This window comes from Dipodomys merriami, unplaced genomic scaffold (assembly GCF_024711535.1).
Source record: "Dipodomys merriami isolate MVZ:Mamm:240054 unplaced genomic scaffold, mDipMer1.0.p SCAF_125, whole genome shotgun sequence".
Taxonomy (NCBI): Eukaryota; Metazoa; Chordata; class Mammalia; order Rodentia; family Heteromyidae; genus Dipodomys; species Dipodomys merriami.
In genome coordinates, this window is record NW_027202549.1 from 887638 (window position 1) to 903401 (window position 15764).

The 15764-nt window shown below is 59.0% G+C and overlaps 3 protein-coding genes across 6 annotated transcripts in view; 1 reads left to right on the plus strand and 2 right to left on the minus strand.

Moving 5' to 3' along the window:
* Positions 1-4611, plus strand: part of Setd2 (SET domain containing 2, histone lysine methyltransferase) — a 71654-nt gene extending 67043 nt beyond the window's left edge. The window contains exons 19-21 of the mRNA XM_070017547.1: positions 1616-1696; positions 3455-3556; positions 3790-4611. Coding sequence (XP_069873648.1) covers positions 1616-1696; positions 3455-3556; positions 3790-3951 — 345 coding nt within the window. The 3' untranslated portion in view covers positions 3952-4611. The remainder of the gene's footprint in view (positions 1-1615; positions 1697-3454; positions 3557-3789) is intronic.
* A 552-nt stretch (positions 4612-5163) lies between these two features.
* LOC138823991 (death domain-containing membrane protein NRADD-like) lies at positions 5164-8331 on the minus strand. Its single transcript, XM_070017553.1, has 5 exons — positions 8158-8331; positions 6693-6932; positions 5895-6078; positions 5675-5814; positions 5164-5563 (listed from the first exon to the last, which is right to left on the minus strand). Exons 2-5 carry the CDS (start codon positions 6703-6705, stop codon positions 5244-5246), a joined length of 657 nt encoding a protein of 218 aa, XP_069873654.1. The 5' UTR covers positions 6706-6932; positions 8158-8331; the 3' UTR covers positions 5164-5243.
* Positions 8332-9039: 708 nt separating this feature from the next.
* Nbeal2 (neurobeachin like 2) overlaps positions 9040-15764 on the minus strand; it is a 37221-nt gene continuing 30496 nt past the window's right edge. For all 4 annotated transcript variants that reach the window (XM_070017550.1, XM_070017549.1, XM_070017548.1 and 1 more), the window contains 17 exons: positions 15656-15751; positions 14512-14636; positions 14255-14395; positions 13507-13637; positions 13315-13424; positions 13100-13217; positions 12713-12810; positions 12508-12624; positions 11868-11957; positions 11655-11764; positions 11326-11486; positions 11101-11195; positions 10799-10915; positions 10517-10675; positions 10236-10384; positions 9872-10007; positions 9040-9574 (listed from right to left, as the gene is read on the minus strand). In XM_070017550.1, the coding sequence (XP_069873651.1) occupies positions 9473-9574; positions 9872-10007; positions 10236-10384; positions 10517-10675; positions 10799-10915; positions 11101-11195; positions 11326-11486; positions 11655-11764; positions 11868-11957; positions 12508-12624; positions 12713-12810; positions 13100-13217; positions 13315-13424; positions 13507-13637; positions 14255-14395; positions 14512-14636; positions 15656-15751 (2055 nt within the window). In that variant the 3' untranslated portion in view covers positions 9040-9472. The remainder of the gene's footprint in view (positions 9575-9871; positions 10008-10235; positions 10385-10516; positions 10676-10798; positions 10916-11100; positions 11196-11325; positions 11487-11654; positions 11765-11867; positions 11958-12507; positions 12625-12712; positions 12811-13099; positions 13218-13314; positions 13425-13506; positions 13638-14254; positions 14396-14511; positions 14637-15655; positions 15752-15764) is intronic.

The following is a 15764-nucleotide window of genomic DNA, read 5'->3' on the forward strand; positions in this document are numbered from 1 at the left end:
ACTTGAGCCACAGGGCCACTTCAGCTTTTTCTGAGTAGTTTATTAGAGGATACAAGTCTCACAGACTTTCCTGCCTGGGCTAGCTTTGAACTATGATCCTCAGATATCAGCCTCCTGAGTAACTAGGTTGGGGGGGGGAACATTAGATCCTCCTGAGAAGCTAACGCGCGCGTGTGTGTGTGTGTGTGTGTGTGTGTGTGTGTGTGTGTGTGTGTGTGTGTGTGTGTGTGTGTGTGTGTGTGTGTGTGTGTGTGTGTGTGTGTGTGTGTGTGTGTGTGTGTGTGTTTCCCCTGAAAACAAGTTGGATCTGGTCTAACTTCCCACCCCACCCTCACTCCCCCACAGTGAGAGAAAGAGAAGTAGAAACATGGAAACTATGTAAAGCATTTGTAATACATCATAGAAAGCAGATGATGGTAACCACAGCCAAAGGAGTGGCACCTTTTCTTAGGGGGTGAGCCCTGAATTGAGGAAGTAGCATGTATCAGCAGAACTAGAGCCTTCCTACTGTCTGTAGAAATGGAGACAATGGAACCGGGGAGACGCCAGAAGGATTGTGTTCTAAGCCTCCGCTGGAGCTCCTCGATCCATCCGAAATTACTTTGATCCAAGGGGAATGTGCACAGTGATTTTTTTTCCCCCCTGCCAGTCCTGGGGCTTGAACTCAGGGCCTGGGCACTGTCCCTGAGTTTTGTTTTTTTTTTTTTTTTAATTTAATTTTATTGTATTTTGAGAACATACTGTACAGAGGGGTTACAATTACATGGGCAGGATAATGCATACATTTCTTACCAAGCATTGCAGCCTTCTCCTTTGTTTACCCTTCACCTCCCTTCCCAGCCTCCCCCCTCCCCCCACCCAATCATACCCCCCTCCCCCCCCACACACCGACATTGTAAATCTGGTTTTGACATGACATTTTCTGTCCCTGAGTTTCTTTTGCTCAAGGCTAGTGCTCTACCACTTGAGCCACAGCACCACTTCTGGCTTTTTGTAGTTACTTGGAGAAAAAGAACCTCATAGACTTTCCTGCCCGGGTGGCCTTTGAACCTCGATCCTCAGATCTCAGCCTCTTGAGTAGTAAGGCTGACAGGCATGGGCCACCGGCACCGGCCATCTTCCCATCTTGGGACAAAGTGTCTTCTGGGTGTTGGGTCTGCTCATCTGGTGACTGGCTTGGATGACTCCATCTTCCCCCTCCCTCAACCTCTGCTGCCCTTCATCCTCGATCCTGAACTAGAAGTCTTCCTCTCAGGAGTTTCTCCTGCATGTTGACTCCCTCTTCCATAGTCCGGGCAGCTCCGGCTTCGGAGGAGAGGGGATTTGAGTAGCCAGGAGAGGTTTAGCAACTTGAGTCTGGGCCAGCAACATTAATATCCAGATGAGCCAGCGTGTCACCGTGCGCGCGCGCCCCCATGCGGGTGCTAAATTAGAGGATTGGAGGTCCTTCTCAGGAGGCCAGAGCCAGATGGCGGGATTTGAAACCCAGCAGCCAAGTTGACTCCAGGCTGTGCGCTCAAGTCTGGTGGGCAGGGGGATGGTGGGGGACAGCAGGGCCTCGCTAAACTGACTTTGCATGTTCACGCCGCTGTGTTCTCTCTCTCCCATTTTGTAGACATCGAAAAAGCCCAAGACAGCCGAGGCAGACACCTCCAGTGAGCTGGCGAAGAAAAGCAAAGAAGTGTTCCGAAAAGAGGTAAGGCCTGCCCCAGCGGCCCGGACTCCTCTCTCCACGCGTGACCCGTGACAGGTGTGCACGCGCCTCCCCCCACCTGCGCACAGACAGGCAGGAGCGTGAGCTCCGGCTTGAAGGACTCGCGCGCCCCAGCCCGTTGTGCTTGTGAAGGACCGAAGGCCCAGGGAGGCTGCCTTACCGTGTGGCTGTCCCCTTAGTTCTGTGATTGGACTGTGAACTTGTGCGGGGACACACTGGGAAGACCCCTTACAATCAGGATGACATCTCTGCTCACGTTCCCTGGATTTATCCCCTCGTAGTCAACACAGGCACCGCCATTCCAATCACATAGGTGGAAGAACTCTTAGGACTGTTTTTGGGGGGGTGTTAACTCAGGTTTAAACTTGACTCCCACTTGCGAGGCTGGCGCTGTGCCACTCAAGTTACGCTTCCAAGCCCAGAGTTTTTTTGCAAGTCTGCAGACTTTTCCGCCCCTGGGAAGTCCTGTCCCCTGTCCCGTCCCTGTCCTCCCCCCCCTCCCCACTACCCCCCCCCCACTCCCGCCTAGACTGTGATCTTCTAGATGTCTTAGCCTCCTGAATATCTAGGATTACAGGTGTGAACACGATCCCCCACCTGAAAAGTCAAGTTCTTGACAAAAGACTTGAGCTTGACATCTTCTTGCCCAAGTTGCAGTTGTTTTCTTTGAGGCTTTAATGGATGGCTGTCCCCCCCCCTTCCCCTCCACCCCCGTTAAGGGAGGGGGAATGGAGGCCAGCCCGCCCTCCCCTGCTGCGGGCTGTGCGCTGTCTCCCCGTCCTCCAGCCTTCAGGACCCTGAACTTCCCGCCCACCCCCCCCCCCCCCCCCCCACGGCATTCAAATTCTCAACAAAGAGCTAGACACGGAGCTGGGCTCCAGCGGTGCAGTGACAGCCATGAGCACAAAGCCAACTGAGAGCCAGAAGCCAGGAGTTGAAATGCCAGCACACGCACGCACATGTGCACACACGTGTGCACACACAAATAAGAACAAGAACAATAATAACTGGCAGTGGGGAACGTGAAGGGGCTCGCGTGGTGGGGGAAGCGTCTGGGCAGCTCTGGGGACAGCGAGCTGTGGATGGGCGGGGGGAGGGGTGCGGGCTTGAGGCCTGCCGTCACCTGGCTGCCTATAGTGGGTGGCGGCTGGTCCAACAGCCTGGCTCGCTCAAAGGATTGTGGGTAACTGTCACCAGGCACGGGGAGCTGTTGGGAATGGGGCTAGACAGAAGCGCTTTTGCCCAGGGGCCGTCTGCATTTGGGGGGAAACTGCTGTGGGGATTGGAGTGGTGAAACCCGTGACGTTTTGAATGAGCGGATTGGATTGGAAGAGGGGGGCAGGGGAGCCCGGTCCCAACGCCCTCCCCCAGGGCCAGCTGTGTTTCTGGACAAGCCTTGGGGGCACCATCCCCGCCAGGCTGCAGCTCTTTCGTCCCTTTTTGGGGGTCCAGCCTTTTTCCTTGAACTCCTGGCTGCCCGTGGAGTTGCAGGGAGGGGAGGCGCTCCCCTCTGTCCCCCCTCTGTCCCCTGTGATGTCACACACAGCGCTGCTGGAAAGCCACTGCTCAGGACAGCCCCTGCAGGGGCAGCCCAAGGGGGGACTTCAAATAGTGCTCCCCAGGAGCTGCCCAGCCTCCCAGCATGCTGTGCACACCAGCCCCAGGGTGGGGACTGGGGCACTGCTGGGGGCGCCTCCGCCACGCAGGCGCACTCCACACCCCCCGCGCCTCTGCCCACAGATGTCCCAGTTCATCGTCCAGTGCCTGAACCCCTACCGGAAGCCTGACTGCAAAGTGGGCAGGATCACCACCACCGAGGACTTCAAGCACCTGGCCCGCAAGGTACTTCCCCCTGCGCCCCGTCTGGCATGGCCCCCCGGCCTAGGAGCGTGCTTTTTGACTTTGCCAGATGCCAGGGTGGAGGGGGGGGCGGCGTGTGCGGGAGGGCTTGGGCAGGGGGGCCATGGAAGCCCAGCCCCGGGGGGGGGCGAGCCCAGCAGCTCCTCCCCACCCCTCCCTCCAATCACTGCTCCCCTAACGGTGGCCGCGCGCATGTCTTGTTGTGCCCTGGACAGCTGACGCACGGGGTTATGAACAAGGAGCTGAAGTACTGTAAGAACCCCGAGGACCTGGAGTGCAACGAGAATGTGAAACACAAAACCAAGGAGTACATCAAGAAGTACATGCAGAAGTTTGGGGCTGTTTACAAACCCAAAGAGGACACCGAGTTAGAGTGACTGTGTGTGGGCGCAGAGTGGCCGGCTGGGCACTCGGGGTGGGGTGGGGGGGATTCGAAGGAGAAGAAATCCTTCAGCCTCGCTCCGTGGCCAGCACCCCGGCCATCCAAAGCTGCAGCAGTCAACAGAGCTTGAGCTGCAGCTCCAAGTTGCCCCCACCCCCATTGTGAGCTGTTGGGAGGTGGTCAGGGGCCATGGGAAACAACCCCCCCCCCCCCGGGGAACACCCTGGCCAGACCTGACCCCCACCCTGTGACCTGGGTCTCCTCCTTGGCGGTGCTGTCAGCGCACAGACCCATGCGCATTCCCCTCCCCCCCTTGACCCCTGACCCCGACCATCTGTATTATATTTTAATGTATATGTGAATATATTGAAAATAATTTGTTCCCCCCCCCCCAGCCCCGCCCCAGTTTTTGTTTGGTTTTTTTTTTGTTTTGTTTTGTTTTGCTTTTAGCCTCCATGTGCTAGGATCACAGGAAAACTTTGTAAGGACGGTTTAAGTTCTCCTGCAAGGTTTAATTTGTTATCATGTAAATATTCCGAAGCAGGCTGCCTTGTGGTTTTGGCCAGCCTCGTGCTATGTTGATAAGATTGATTTACTGCTTAAAATCACTTTACTTTATCCAATTTTTACTGAACTTTTTATGTAAAAAATAAAATCAATTAAAGAACTTGGCCTTGTGTGTTCCCTGAGAGTTGATGAAGCTCATGTGCGTGTGTGTGTGCATGTGGGGGGGAATGGAGGAGAGGGTGTACTTGTTCATGGCCCAAGTAGGGAAAATCCATCCCCCTCTTCCCCTCCCTCCCCCGTCCTGGGGCGTGAACTGAACTCAGGGCCTGGGCGCTGTTCCTGAGCTACTTTTGCTCAAGGCTAGTACTCTACCACTCAGCCATGTTCCCAGCCCAGGAAAATGATCTGCAACCTCAGCTTCTACACTGGAGTTCGAAGGCTTCAGGACCCAAGGAAGCCAAAGTTCAGCAAGACTTCACTGGCTTCTCATGGCAACCCAGCCAGCAAAGTGCATGCGCAGGATGGGAAATCCGGGGGGAGCCTCCAAAGCTCACAAACCCGCACAGGGTGCATACGCTACTGCCACTCATTCTAGCTGCTGCCTGGAGGAGGTGCGTGAAGCACCCCAGCCCTTTTCTGGGGGAGGTGGGGGATCTGCCTTACAGCTACTCAATGTCCCAGAGGCCTGAGGAGCCCGAGCAAGAAATCCAAAGCCACCTTTAATACAGGATACAAAGGTAGAAAAGAGGGAGCACCGGAACGGGTGGGCAGGACCCCCCCTCATACCACAGAGTCGCCCTCCACCAAAGGGCCCAGCACCTGCAGCACATCTTCACGGTGTAGCGCAGCGAGGGCATCGCGGAGCACCCGGAGGGTAGCCCGGCTGCCTTCCTGGGCCGCCCAGTCCCTCAGCAGGGTATAGGCCGGCTCCTGGCTCCTGCTTATGGTCTCCACAGCTTCAACCTCGTAGCCCAGAAGCCCTGCCAGGGCCCGCCAGCCCTGATCAGCTTCACCGGGGACCTCCAGGAGCCGTTCCACTTCCTCTTGCTGCTTCCGGGAGAGATGAAGGTAAAGTCGGCAGTCGGGGTCTGGCTGTAGCCCTGGGGTGGGGTCATGCCCGGAGATCGGTCAGACACAGGAGGCCCAGGGCAGTGGGGGGGGGGGGGTAGAGGTGGGGACCCAGGGGGATCCCAGATGAAGGAGGCTTTTACCTTGGGGATGGCTGCTGGGTTCTGTTCCACCAGCAGAGTCCAGAAACACTGTGCTCTCTTCACCAGGCCTCTGGTCCAGGACCCCCAGCTCTGCGGTCCGAACTTTGGCCAGCTGTTGCCTCTGTTTGCGCGAGCGCCAGCTGTGGAGAGCAGGAGGTGAACTCATGCTGCCGGGGATGGAAGGGTGCTTTTGTGGCAGTGCCCAGACCAACCGTCCTACCATTTGAAGACCACGTAGGCAAGCAGGCCAAGAACCACAGTGGACAGCAGGGCGCAGTAGACAGGAATGATGCTCCCAGAGGTCCCCGGAGGCTCAGGGGGGAACGGGGAGGAGGTATTGGGGGACAAAACTTCCCCCGTTCCTACCCATACTTCTTCCATGTCCTGCGTACTCAGGGGCTTATCTAGAGGAAAGGACATACAGGGGATTGTGATTTAAAGCCAGCCTGGACAGGAAAAGTGTGAGACCTTTTTTTATGTTTTGCCAGTCTTGGGGGAATTGAACTTAGGGCCTGAGCTGCTTTGTGCTCAATGCGAGTGCCCTACCACTTTGAGCCACAGTGCCACTTCAGTTTTTGCTCAGTAGTTAAGAGATTAGAGACTTAGGACTTTCCTCCCCAGGCTGGCTTTGAACCATGATCCTCAGATCTCAGCCTCCTGGAGGAGCTAGGATTGCAGGTGTAAGCCACCAGCGCCCAGCTGTGTAAGATTCCTTTATCTCCAATTAACCACCAAAAAGCCAGAAGTAGAGCCAAGACTCAAGTGGTAGGATACCAGCCTTGAGCAAAAATATAACACTTAAGGGACGGCACCCAGGCCCTGAGTTCAATTCCCAGTACAGGAGTTCTGATGGATCATTACAAACTGAAACAACTGGCCAAAGCTGCTGCCATCTTCTCCCAACCCGATACAAGATGGGTGAATAGACCAGGGCTCTTCGGCCTATGACTGGGTTGATTTCCAACCTCTGCTGCACTCCCTGTCCACTGTCTTTAAGATCGGGGTCAAGGGTGTTTACCTGTATGCATCATGCCTTTGCTGTGGCTGGAGACATGAAGCGTTAAGTTGGCGCAAAGCACTTGCTGGGCTCTCTCTTGGATAAGTAGAGTTGCACCAAGGAGAGGAAGCGGGAAGCTGGCTGTGTCTGTGCAGGGATACTGGGAAAGCTCAGGCCTGCTCTGAGATGTCCTGGTCCATGTTGACTCACCCCACAGCTGGACCAGCTTCCTCCTGTGATCAGATGGGGTGGTGGGGTGCCCTAGACAGTGCCAGGATGCAGCCCAACATGGAAAAGAACAAGCTGGAAACCGCCTTATTTTAAAACATCTTGGCCAGGCGCCAGTGGCTCCCGCCTGTCATCCTAGCTACTCAGGAGGCTAAGATCTGGAGGATCTCGGTTCAAAGCCAGCCCAGGGAAGGAAAGTCCGTGAGACTCCTATCTCCAGTGAGTCACCAGGAAACCGGAAGTGGTGCTGTGGCTCAAGTGGTAGAGCACCAGCCTTGAGCTGAAGAGCTCAGGGACAGCAGCACCCAGGCCCTGAGTTCAAGCCCCACGACTGAACCCCCCCCCAAAAATGATTTTAGCTAATATTTATCCTGAGTGAGTACAGAGAGAAGGGGCACCCAACAAAGGAGATGTGCCCTCCGACCCCAATCTCCATCACAACCAGGCCGATGCAACCTACTGGCCGGCCAGGGACAGGCTGATCACTCCAAGACACCTCTGGGCCCAGGAATGCATCATCCTAAAGCCTCAAAGAGGGAGGCCTTCCTGTCCTGATCGATCGCTTCCCCATGGTCAGCCCTTCTTGGTCTAGAGATTGGGTGGGACCCACAAGCGCATAGCACAGACATATGGGGGTGGCCCCCCACCCCACTTTTCCACCTGGAAGTTCAGAGAAGGCCCTGAAAGGCGCGCCCTGGACACCCTCCTCCCCCACAGACCTGAATCCTGAGGGTTTGGGAAGAAGGGGTGGGGGGGGGTTGAGCAGTTCTTTCTTGCCAGGAGAAGGAATGAATGTCCCGTCCCCCCTAACCCCCTCCGGCATCCCCCCCCACCCTGTGTTAATGACCAAGTCTGGTGGGGGGGTTGTCAGGGCGGGCCTTGCCATGTGTATATGTGTGTGGGGGGGGTTAATGAGGTTTGATCTCTCACCACATGGGGTGTCAGGCTTTTGGGGGGAGGTAGGGAGAGGGAAGGATCCTGTTTAAAGCAGCAGCAGCCAGGCCTGGGCATGTGCCGGGGCACGAGCGCCCACGCTGCCCTGGTTCACACACACACATATGAACACACACACACGCACACACACGCGCACACACCAACACACAGGCCTTGCTGCAGGCCGACATGGGAACCCCAAGGCCCCAAGGGCTCGCCCAGCTTCCTGGGGGGGGGGGGGGAGGACACAGAGGCAGCTGGCGTTCCCGGGGCCCACAGGGACCCCGGTTCTATCCACAGCCCCCCCCACCCCCCTGCTCCTGACCTGCGGCGGCGATGGCCCCTCTGAGCCGGGATCCACGCGGGCCGGGCCGGGCTGGGGGGCCTCCGACGCCGGGAAAGACCCGGCTCGGGGTTCGGCCTTGGGCGGGGAGGGCGTGGGGAGGACAATGAGGAGGCGGGGCGAGCAAGAGGGCGCGGCCTCCACCCTGCCGACTGGGCTGGGCCCGGAAGCGCGCACTGCCCCCCCACCCAGCCCTGGGAGCGCGCACTGTCCCCCCAGCCCTGGGAGCGCGCACCAGCCCCCCAGCCCCGGGAGCGCGCACCAGCCTGGGCCCAGCCCCGGGAGCGCGCACCAGCCCCCCAGCCCCGGGAACGCGCACTAGGCCTCGGCCCAGCCCCGGGAGCGCGCACTAGGTCCCCCAGCCCCGGGAGCGCGCACCAGCCCCCCAGCCCCGGGAGCGCGCACCGCCCCCCAGCCCCGGGGGCGCGCACCAGCCTGGGCCCAGCCCCGGGAGCGCGCACTGCCCGCCAGCCCCGGGAGCGCGCACTGCCCGCCAGCCCCGGGAGCGCGCACTGCCCGCCAGCCCCGGGAGCGCGCACTGCCCGTCAGCCCCGGGAGCGCGCACCGTCCCCCCAGCCCCGGGAGCGCGCACTGCCCGCCAGCCCAGGGAGCGCGCACCGCCCCCCAGCCCCGGGAGCGCGCACCAGCCCCCCCAGCCCCGGGAGCGCGCACCAGCCCCCCATCCCCGGGAGCGCGCACTAGGCCTCGGCCCAGCCCCGGGAGAGCGTACTAGGCCCCCCAGCCCCGGGAGAGGGAGGTGGAGGGGTGAAGGTGATTCTTGGGATTGGGTCGGTGCAGCTGGGGAGACCAGCGACCCTCGGGCCTCGGCGGCGCAGGCAGACCAACAGCTGCGAACGTGACAAATGAAAAGAAAACCCAGGCCAGGTTTATTGCTTGCGATCGGGCGGGCGGCGCCGCCGGGGTTCGAAGGCCACGCGCGGTCCTGTGTGCTCTCCGCTGGGGGGGGGGCGTGAGGGGCTCAGGAGCTGGGGAGGGGGGGACCCTCACCCCCCCCCCCCGCCCCGCCCCGCCCGCGTCCTGTGCAAACTCTCACTGCAGGAGGCCGTGGAGGCCGGCGCCGGACCTCCAGCCGCCTCAGCCGGCGAGGGGGCGGGACTTCCGGGGGACGCCACTCGCCAATCCCTGAGCGAAGGGGGCAGGCCCCGCCCACCCCCTTGGTACGGCCTGCTCGGGGCCTCCCAGGGGCGGGGCTCCCCGGGGGTGGGGCCTCTCCTGGGGCGTGGCCTCAAGTGGGCGTGGCCTCTAGTGGGCGTGGTTTCTCGGGGGCGTGGCCAGCTCAGCGAGCCTCTCCAGGGTTGTACTCCGTCTCCCCCGAGGACACCTGGGAGATGCGCCTGGAGGATCGCCACAGCTTCCGGGCGAACTGGCTGCTGCGCACCTGGGTGGGGGGGGATGGGTTTGGGGGACACACACACCCCTCTCCCATCACCATCCCTTTTCCTGCTGGATTTTGGGGACACACACACCCCTTCCTCCTATCACCCATCCCTTTTCCTGCTGGGTTTTAGGGGACACACACACCCCTTCCTCCCATCACCCACCCATTTTCCTGCTGGGTTTTGGGGACACACACACCCCTTCCTCCCATCACCCACCCCTTTTCCTGCTGGGTTTGGGGGAACACACACACACACCCCTCCCTCCCATCACCCCCCTCCCTCACCCCCCTCCTCACCTCGGAGGGCTGCCCGGCGCCCACCACAATCAGCTTGCCGTCTTCCAGGCCCACCAGCACATGGCTGCTCTCCTTGGTCACGGCCAGGCTGCGGACTGGTACTTTCATGGGCAGGGGAGGTGCGGCGGGGTTCAGCCTGGGGGGGGAGAGGACAGGGGAAGAAAAGGCCCATCCATGACCCTCTCTCCATCTCCTGTCCTCATCACTGAGCGGAACACTTGGATCACCACCCAGGGCCACGCTCCCCCCTCCACCGGGGATCTAGGCACCGGTGGGTGGCCCTGGGCACCTACACAGGATTTATAGGCCCGACAGGGTGCTACCAACCACCAGGAACTGGTAGACGTGGGGATGGGGGGCTCACTTGTTCAGATGGAGGATGTGCAGGGCGCACTGAGCCGTGCCCAGCAACACGAAGTCCTCCATGACGGTCAGGGCTGTGGGCTGCTCTGTCAGGGGCAGTGAAGCCCGCAGCCTCCCATTCACCGAGTACAGGTGCAGGGTATAGACCACCTAGGGAGGGCAGGCCGTATCAGCAACTTGCTCCCCTTCTTCCCCTGCCCCCCCCCTCCCAGCACTGGTCCAATTATCCCATTATTCTGTGTGAGCAGGGATTTCCTCCCCTCCCCTTTTTTTGCCCCATACCTGAGCCCCAGGACGCTCCCAGGCTGAGCTCTGTACCACAATTTGGCCTTCAGACCCCAGTGCCAGATGGGACACGGGGCCAGGCAGGGTGGCACCCGGTGGCCGGAGCGCTGCCACGAACTGGCCACGGCGTACAGTGTGGATGATCACAGTTCCATCCTGAGAAAAAAAGGCACCTTAGGATGCTGGGCAGGAGGTGGGGGGTAAAGGGGGGGTGTTGAAAACAACAGGTACACAGTACCCCCTTAGCAAACAGCCAGAGGGTCCCCGATATGTACAAACCTCCGATCCAGACACCGCCATGTCAAGTTCCGTGTTGATGGCCACACAGCTCACAGCAGCCTTGTGGCCGTAGAGGACCTGCACGGGTTTGGGTGCCAGCCCTACTGACAGACCACCCTGTAAGGAAGCAGATGCGCTTAGGACCGGCCCTGGAATAAGGCCAAGGGTCAGGTGCTGGTGGCTCCCGCCTGTCATCCTAGCTACTCAGGAGGCTGAGATTTGAGGATCACAGTTCCAGGCCAGCCCAAGCAGGAAAGTCTGTGAGACTTGTATGTCCAATAACCCACCACCATCAGCCATACCTGCTGTAAAAGCCGCCACACCATGCACGTGGTGTCCTTGGAGCCGGAGATGAGGTAGATGCCGAAGGTATCCAGCGCCAGGCAGGTGATCACGTCTTCATGGAGAAGGGGGAAGGCCAGACATGGGTAGAAGGGTCACTATACCCTCCTGACAGCCTCAGGGAGCCCCCCCGTACCCCCATTCCAACTGCCTCATTCTCCCCAATGCCCAGAGGCTGCTCCTACCAAGATGGCGGCTGAGCTGGCTCAACAGCTTGCCCCGAGGTAGTGTGGTCACTCGCAGGCTTCCGTCCCAGTGGCCACCGCTGAAGAGCAGCTTCCCGTCGGGGGCCACGGCCAGTGCATGCGCACTCACGCCACAGGGGCCACTCAGGACCCGTTGCATCCTGGGAGCCACAGTGAGGAAGAGGGTTAAGTGCGGTTGGACCCTACAAGGAGAACCTGGGTCCCATGGGGGGAGCCTTGGGAAGTGTTCCCCGCACCCCCCCAAGATTGCTGCTGCCCTGGGGGACACAGGATTTGCCCATCCTCCACGCCACAGCCCTCGGACCTACTTGGGGTTGCCCAGCGTCGGGTCTTTGCTGAAACTGAAGTAGTTGTTTATGTTGCGGTCGTAGGGCAGCCAGCTGTGGGTGCCCAGCACCCCACTAGCACTCACGGTCACCTGTGGGTGGGAGGGAGGGGACACGCAGGCGTTTGAGGATGGAGGGGGACGGGGAGCGTGTGGAGGGATGGAGCTCAGGTCGGGCTTGATCCAGGAGACTTACCAACAAATCGGAGGAGCCCTGGATAAGGAAGGAGTGGGGCTGTCGGTGGGGGACCAGGGCCAGCACCAAAGGTACACCCTCGCTGACCACCTGCGGGGAAACAGAGCCAGGGCTGAAGGCCCATCAGGAGTACCCACAATGCAATCTGCGAAGCCTCCAAGCCCTCTAGCCCCCAGGGGTGGGGGGGAGGGTGGTCTCAGACTAGTGGGCGGAGCATAGAAGACCCCTTCGAGGTATCAAGTTCGGATGGGTTTCACACCCATGATCCAGAAGACCAGGGTTCAAAGCCAGCCTTCTCTCTCTTTTGTTCGGTTGTGGGGCTTGAACTCTGGGCCTGGGTGCTGTCCCTGAGCTCTTCAGCTCAAGGCAAGCGCTTTACCACTTGAGCCACAGCGTCACTTTGGTTTTCTGGTGACTAATTGGAGATAAGAGTCTCAGAGACTTTCCTGCTCAGGCTGGCTTTGAACCTCGATCCTCAGATCTCAGCCTCCTGAGTAGCCAAGATGACAGGCGTGAGCCACCAGCGCCCAGCTCCAAGATGCCTTCAAATCTGTGACCTTAGGAGTAAGATCAACCCTTCTTCAGAGAGGCCAGGGAGGAGCTAACCCAGGCAAACACGGAGGCCCAAAGTGTCGCTCACCTCCGCAAAGAAGGCCTTGAGCTGGTCCAGGTGCTGGAAGATGCTTGGTGAGTTAGTGTCCAGGCGTGCAAGGCGGTGAGCTGCTTCCTCAGCCGAGAGCCGGGCTGGGTGTGGCTCCTGTGAATATGGGGACTGCTCAGCACCCAGGGCACAGGCATCCTGGGGACCCTCCCACCTCCCCCCCCATCCTCCACACTGGCCTTACTTTCAGCAGCTGACAGGGAGTCTGCCCAAAGTTGCTGATGATACCTTCCAGAGCCTTCCGTTCCCGCTCGTCTGCCACGTGATCCAGGTCTACGGCCCCTGGGAGGGAGATCAGAAGGTCACTCAGCTCTTCAGCTCAAGGCGAGTGCTCTACCACTTGAGCCGCAGCACCACTTCTGGTTTTGTGGTGGTTCACTGGAGATCAGAGTCTCACGGCCTTTCCTGCCCAGGCTGGCTTTGAACCGCGATCCTCTAGATCTCAGCCTCCTGAGTAGCTAGGATGACAGGCGTGAGCCACGGGTGCCTGGCTTTATCTGTGTCTTCTGATGAGCCCTCCCTTCCTCCCCCTGCACTACGCCAGGCCCCCATGGGCAGCATCCTGCCTTACCTTCGTAAGTGCAGTAATAGAAGACATTGAGGGCCTCTTCGGCTGCCGGCCCCCGCTGCTTGTAGCCAAAGATGAGGTCGATCCACTCGTGCAGGTGGGCAGACACATATTCCGACTCCTGATTGGACAAAGACAGCTGATGCTCCACCCACCTCCCTCCCCTACCTCCCTGAGTCCTGGCGGCCCCGCCTTTCTGGGTGTGGTCACCTCCTCACCAGAGCCCTGCGGTGCTGCTGGATGAAGTCCTCAGGAGAGCTGGCCCAGGGGGGTAACACCACATCGCCCACCTTCTCATTGGTCAGCTGCAGGCAGCCCAGGTCAAAGCCTGGCAGAGGAGCGAGTCAGATGGATCTCTGGGTAGATTCTCCTGCCCCAACTTCCCCCCATCACCATACCATGCACCATACCATTCTGGTTCTCCAGGAAGTCAGGGAAGTAGAAGAACTCAGGGATGAGTTCCTTCACATCGGCAGGACTCTCCAGCCGGGCCTGCCAGGCAGCTGCCACTGAGTGGAACTGCCGATCGGAGCAGTCAAAGCTGGCAGAGAGGGGGTACAGCCGTGGTGAAGGAGAAGGTGTGGCAGGAAGAGGGGGTTATACAGGGAGGCTGGACACTCTCGCCTGTCATCCTAGCTACTCAGAGGCTGAGATCTGACGATCAGCGTCCGAAGCCAGCCCAGATAAGAAAAAGCCAATGAGCCTCTGCTCTCCAGTTAGCCAGCCAAAAGCCAGAAGTGGACTTGTGGCTCAGGTGGTAGAGTGCCGGCCTTGAGCAAAAGTGCTCCAGGAGAGTGCTCCAGGCCCCGAGTTCAAGCCCCAGGCTTGGCAAAGATAAAAATAATAAAAAAAAAAATCGCCAGTGGCTGGTGGCTCACACCTGTTACCCTAGCTCTTCAGGAGGCTGAGATCTGAGGATCGTGATTCAAAGCCAGCCCGGGCAGGAAAGGCAGTGAGACTCTTATCTCCAATGAACCACCAGAAAACCGGAAGTGGTGCTCTAGCAGAGCATGAGCCTTGAGCAAAAGAGCTCAGGGACAGCGCCCAGGTCCTGACTTCAAGCCCCACAGCCAACCAAAAAAGAAAGGGCTTTCCTTCTTCCCATGATGAGTCTCCCTCCTGCGCCCCCCACTCCCCGCCAGACTCTCCTGGGCATACCGGCCACTCTGCAGCTGGACATGCAGAGAGGTAAAAGGCTCCACACGGATGAGGTAGTGCATTACGCCCGCGGCGTTGGAGTAATGGGTGCCGTAATGGAATTTGTCGATAGTGCCAGCTGGGTCCTCGAAGCTCTCGTACCTGGGGGGGAGGGGGAGGGTCCCAGGGAGGAAGTGATCCACAGAAGCCCTCCTCTGGTCCAGCTCCAACCCACCCACCCAGCCTGCTGCCCGCCCCCCCTCTATTCCCCTGCTCACTTCTCCCTCACGAGCTGCGCATGCTTGGGATTCACCACGCCGATGGGTTTGGACAGGTCCCGGAAGACGGCCGGGTTGCTGAGGTCCAGGGTTGGTGACACATAGTCCTGTAAGACCCAGGGGAACTGGCCGGCCCACCCCAGGGAAGGAGCTGGGTAAGGGTCTTCCCTAGCTGGCCAGCTCGAGCCTGCCTCCCACTCCTTAGAAAAGACGGGCACCAATGGGCTGGAACGTGGCTCAGTGGTAGAGTGCTCGCCTAGCCATGCATGAAGCCCTGGGTTTGATTCCTCAGTATCACACACGCTGAAAAAGCTGGTCATGGTGCTGTGGCTCAAGTGGTAGAGCACTAGCCTTGAGTACAAGATGCTCAGGGACAGCACCCAGGCCCTGAGTTCAAGCCCCAGGACTGGCACGATAGATAGATAGATAGATAGATAGATAGATAGATAGATAGATAGATAGATAGATAGATTTTTAAAAGTGCCTTAGTGCCTGGCACTAGTAGCTCATGCCTATAATCCCAGCTACTCAGGAGGCTGAGATCTAAGGATTGTGGTTCAGACCCAGTGTAGGCAGGAGAAAGTCAGAGAGACTCTTGACTCTTAAGTCTAATTATCCACCAAATGGCTGGGCAGGTGGCTCAGTGGTAGAGTGCTCGCCTAGCATGCATGAAGCCCTGGGTTCCATTCCTCAGTACCACATACACAGAAAAAGCCGGAAGTGGAGCTGTGGCTCAAGGGGTAGAGAGCTAGCCTTGAGCAAAAAGAAGCTCAGGGACAGTGCCCAGGCCCTGAGTTCAAGCCCCAGGACTGGCAAAAAAAGAAAAGATGGATGGAAGGAAGGAAGGAAAAGATGGGCATGTAGCTTGCTAACAAGACAGGCCAGGGAGACGCCATTTGGAAGGGCAGCCAGGGGAATGGATTAGACTCCTGTCCTGACTTTCCAAGATGGACATGCCAAATAAGATCTGGGAGGAAGAGGGGAGAAGGGACTCAGGGTTTTGATGGGGGTGGGGGGGCGGGGCAAGGTGCCAGGGAACAGAGGCCAGATCTTAAAGGCAAACAACTGACTCAGGAATGGGTTCCTACCCTTGAGAGAAAGCAAGAGCCTGGGGGAGGGAAGGGGTGCAGAATGGGGTCCTCACCACGGGGTACTGAGACAGGTCATTGTAGGTACGCCCTGCAATGGTATTCAGTTGCATCAAGTACTCGAAGTTGGAGATCTCTCGCTGGACCCATTTCTAAGGGAGCAGA

Excerpts from the sequence above, each read along its gene's own strand:
- LOC138823991 (XM_070017553.1), bottom strand. Across the intron at positions 5,815-5,894 it reads GCCTACGTGGTCTTCAAATG|CTGGCGCTCGCGCAAACAGA; the intron begins GTAGGACGGTTG and ends TGCTCTCCACAG. Across the intron at positions 5,564-5,674 it reads ACCCAGCAGCCATCCCCAAG|GGCTACAGCCAGACCCCGAC; the intron begins GTAAAAGCCTCC and ends ACCCCACCCCAG.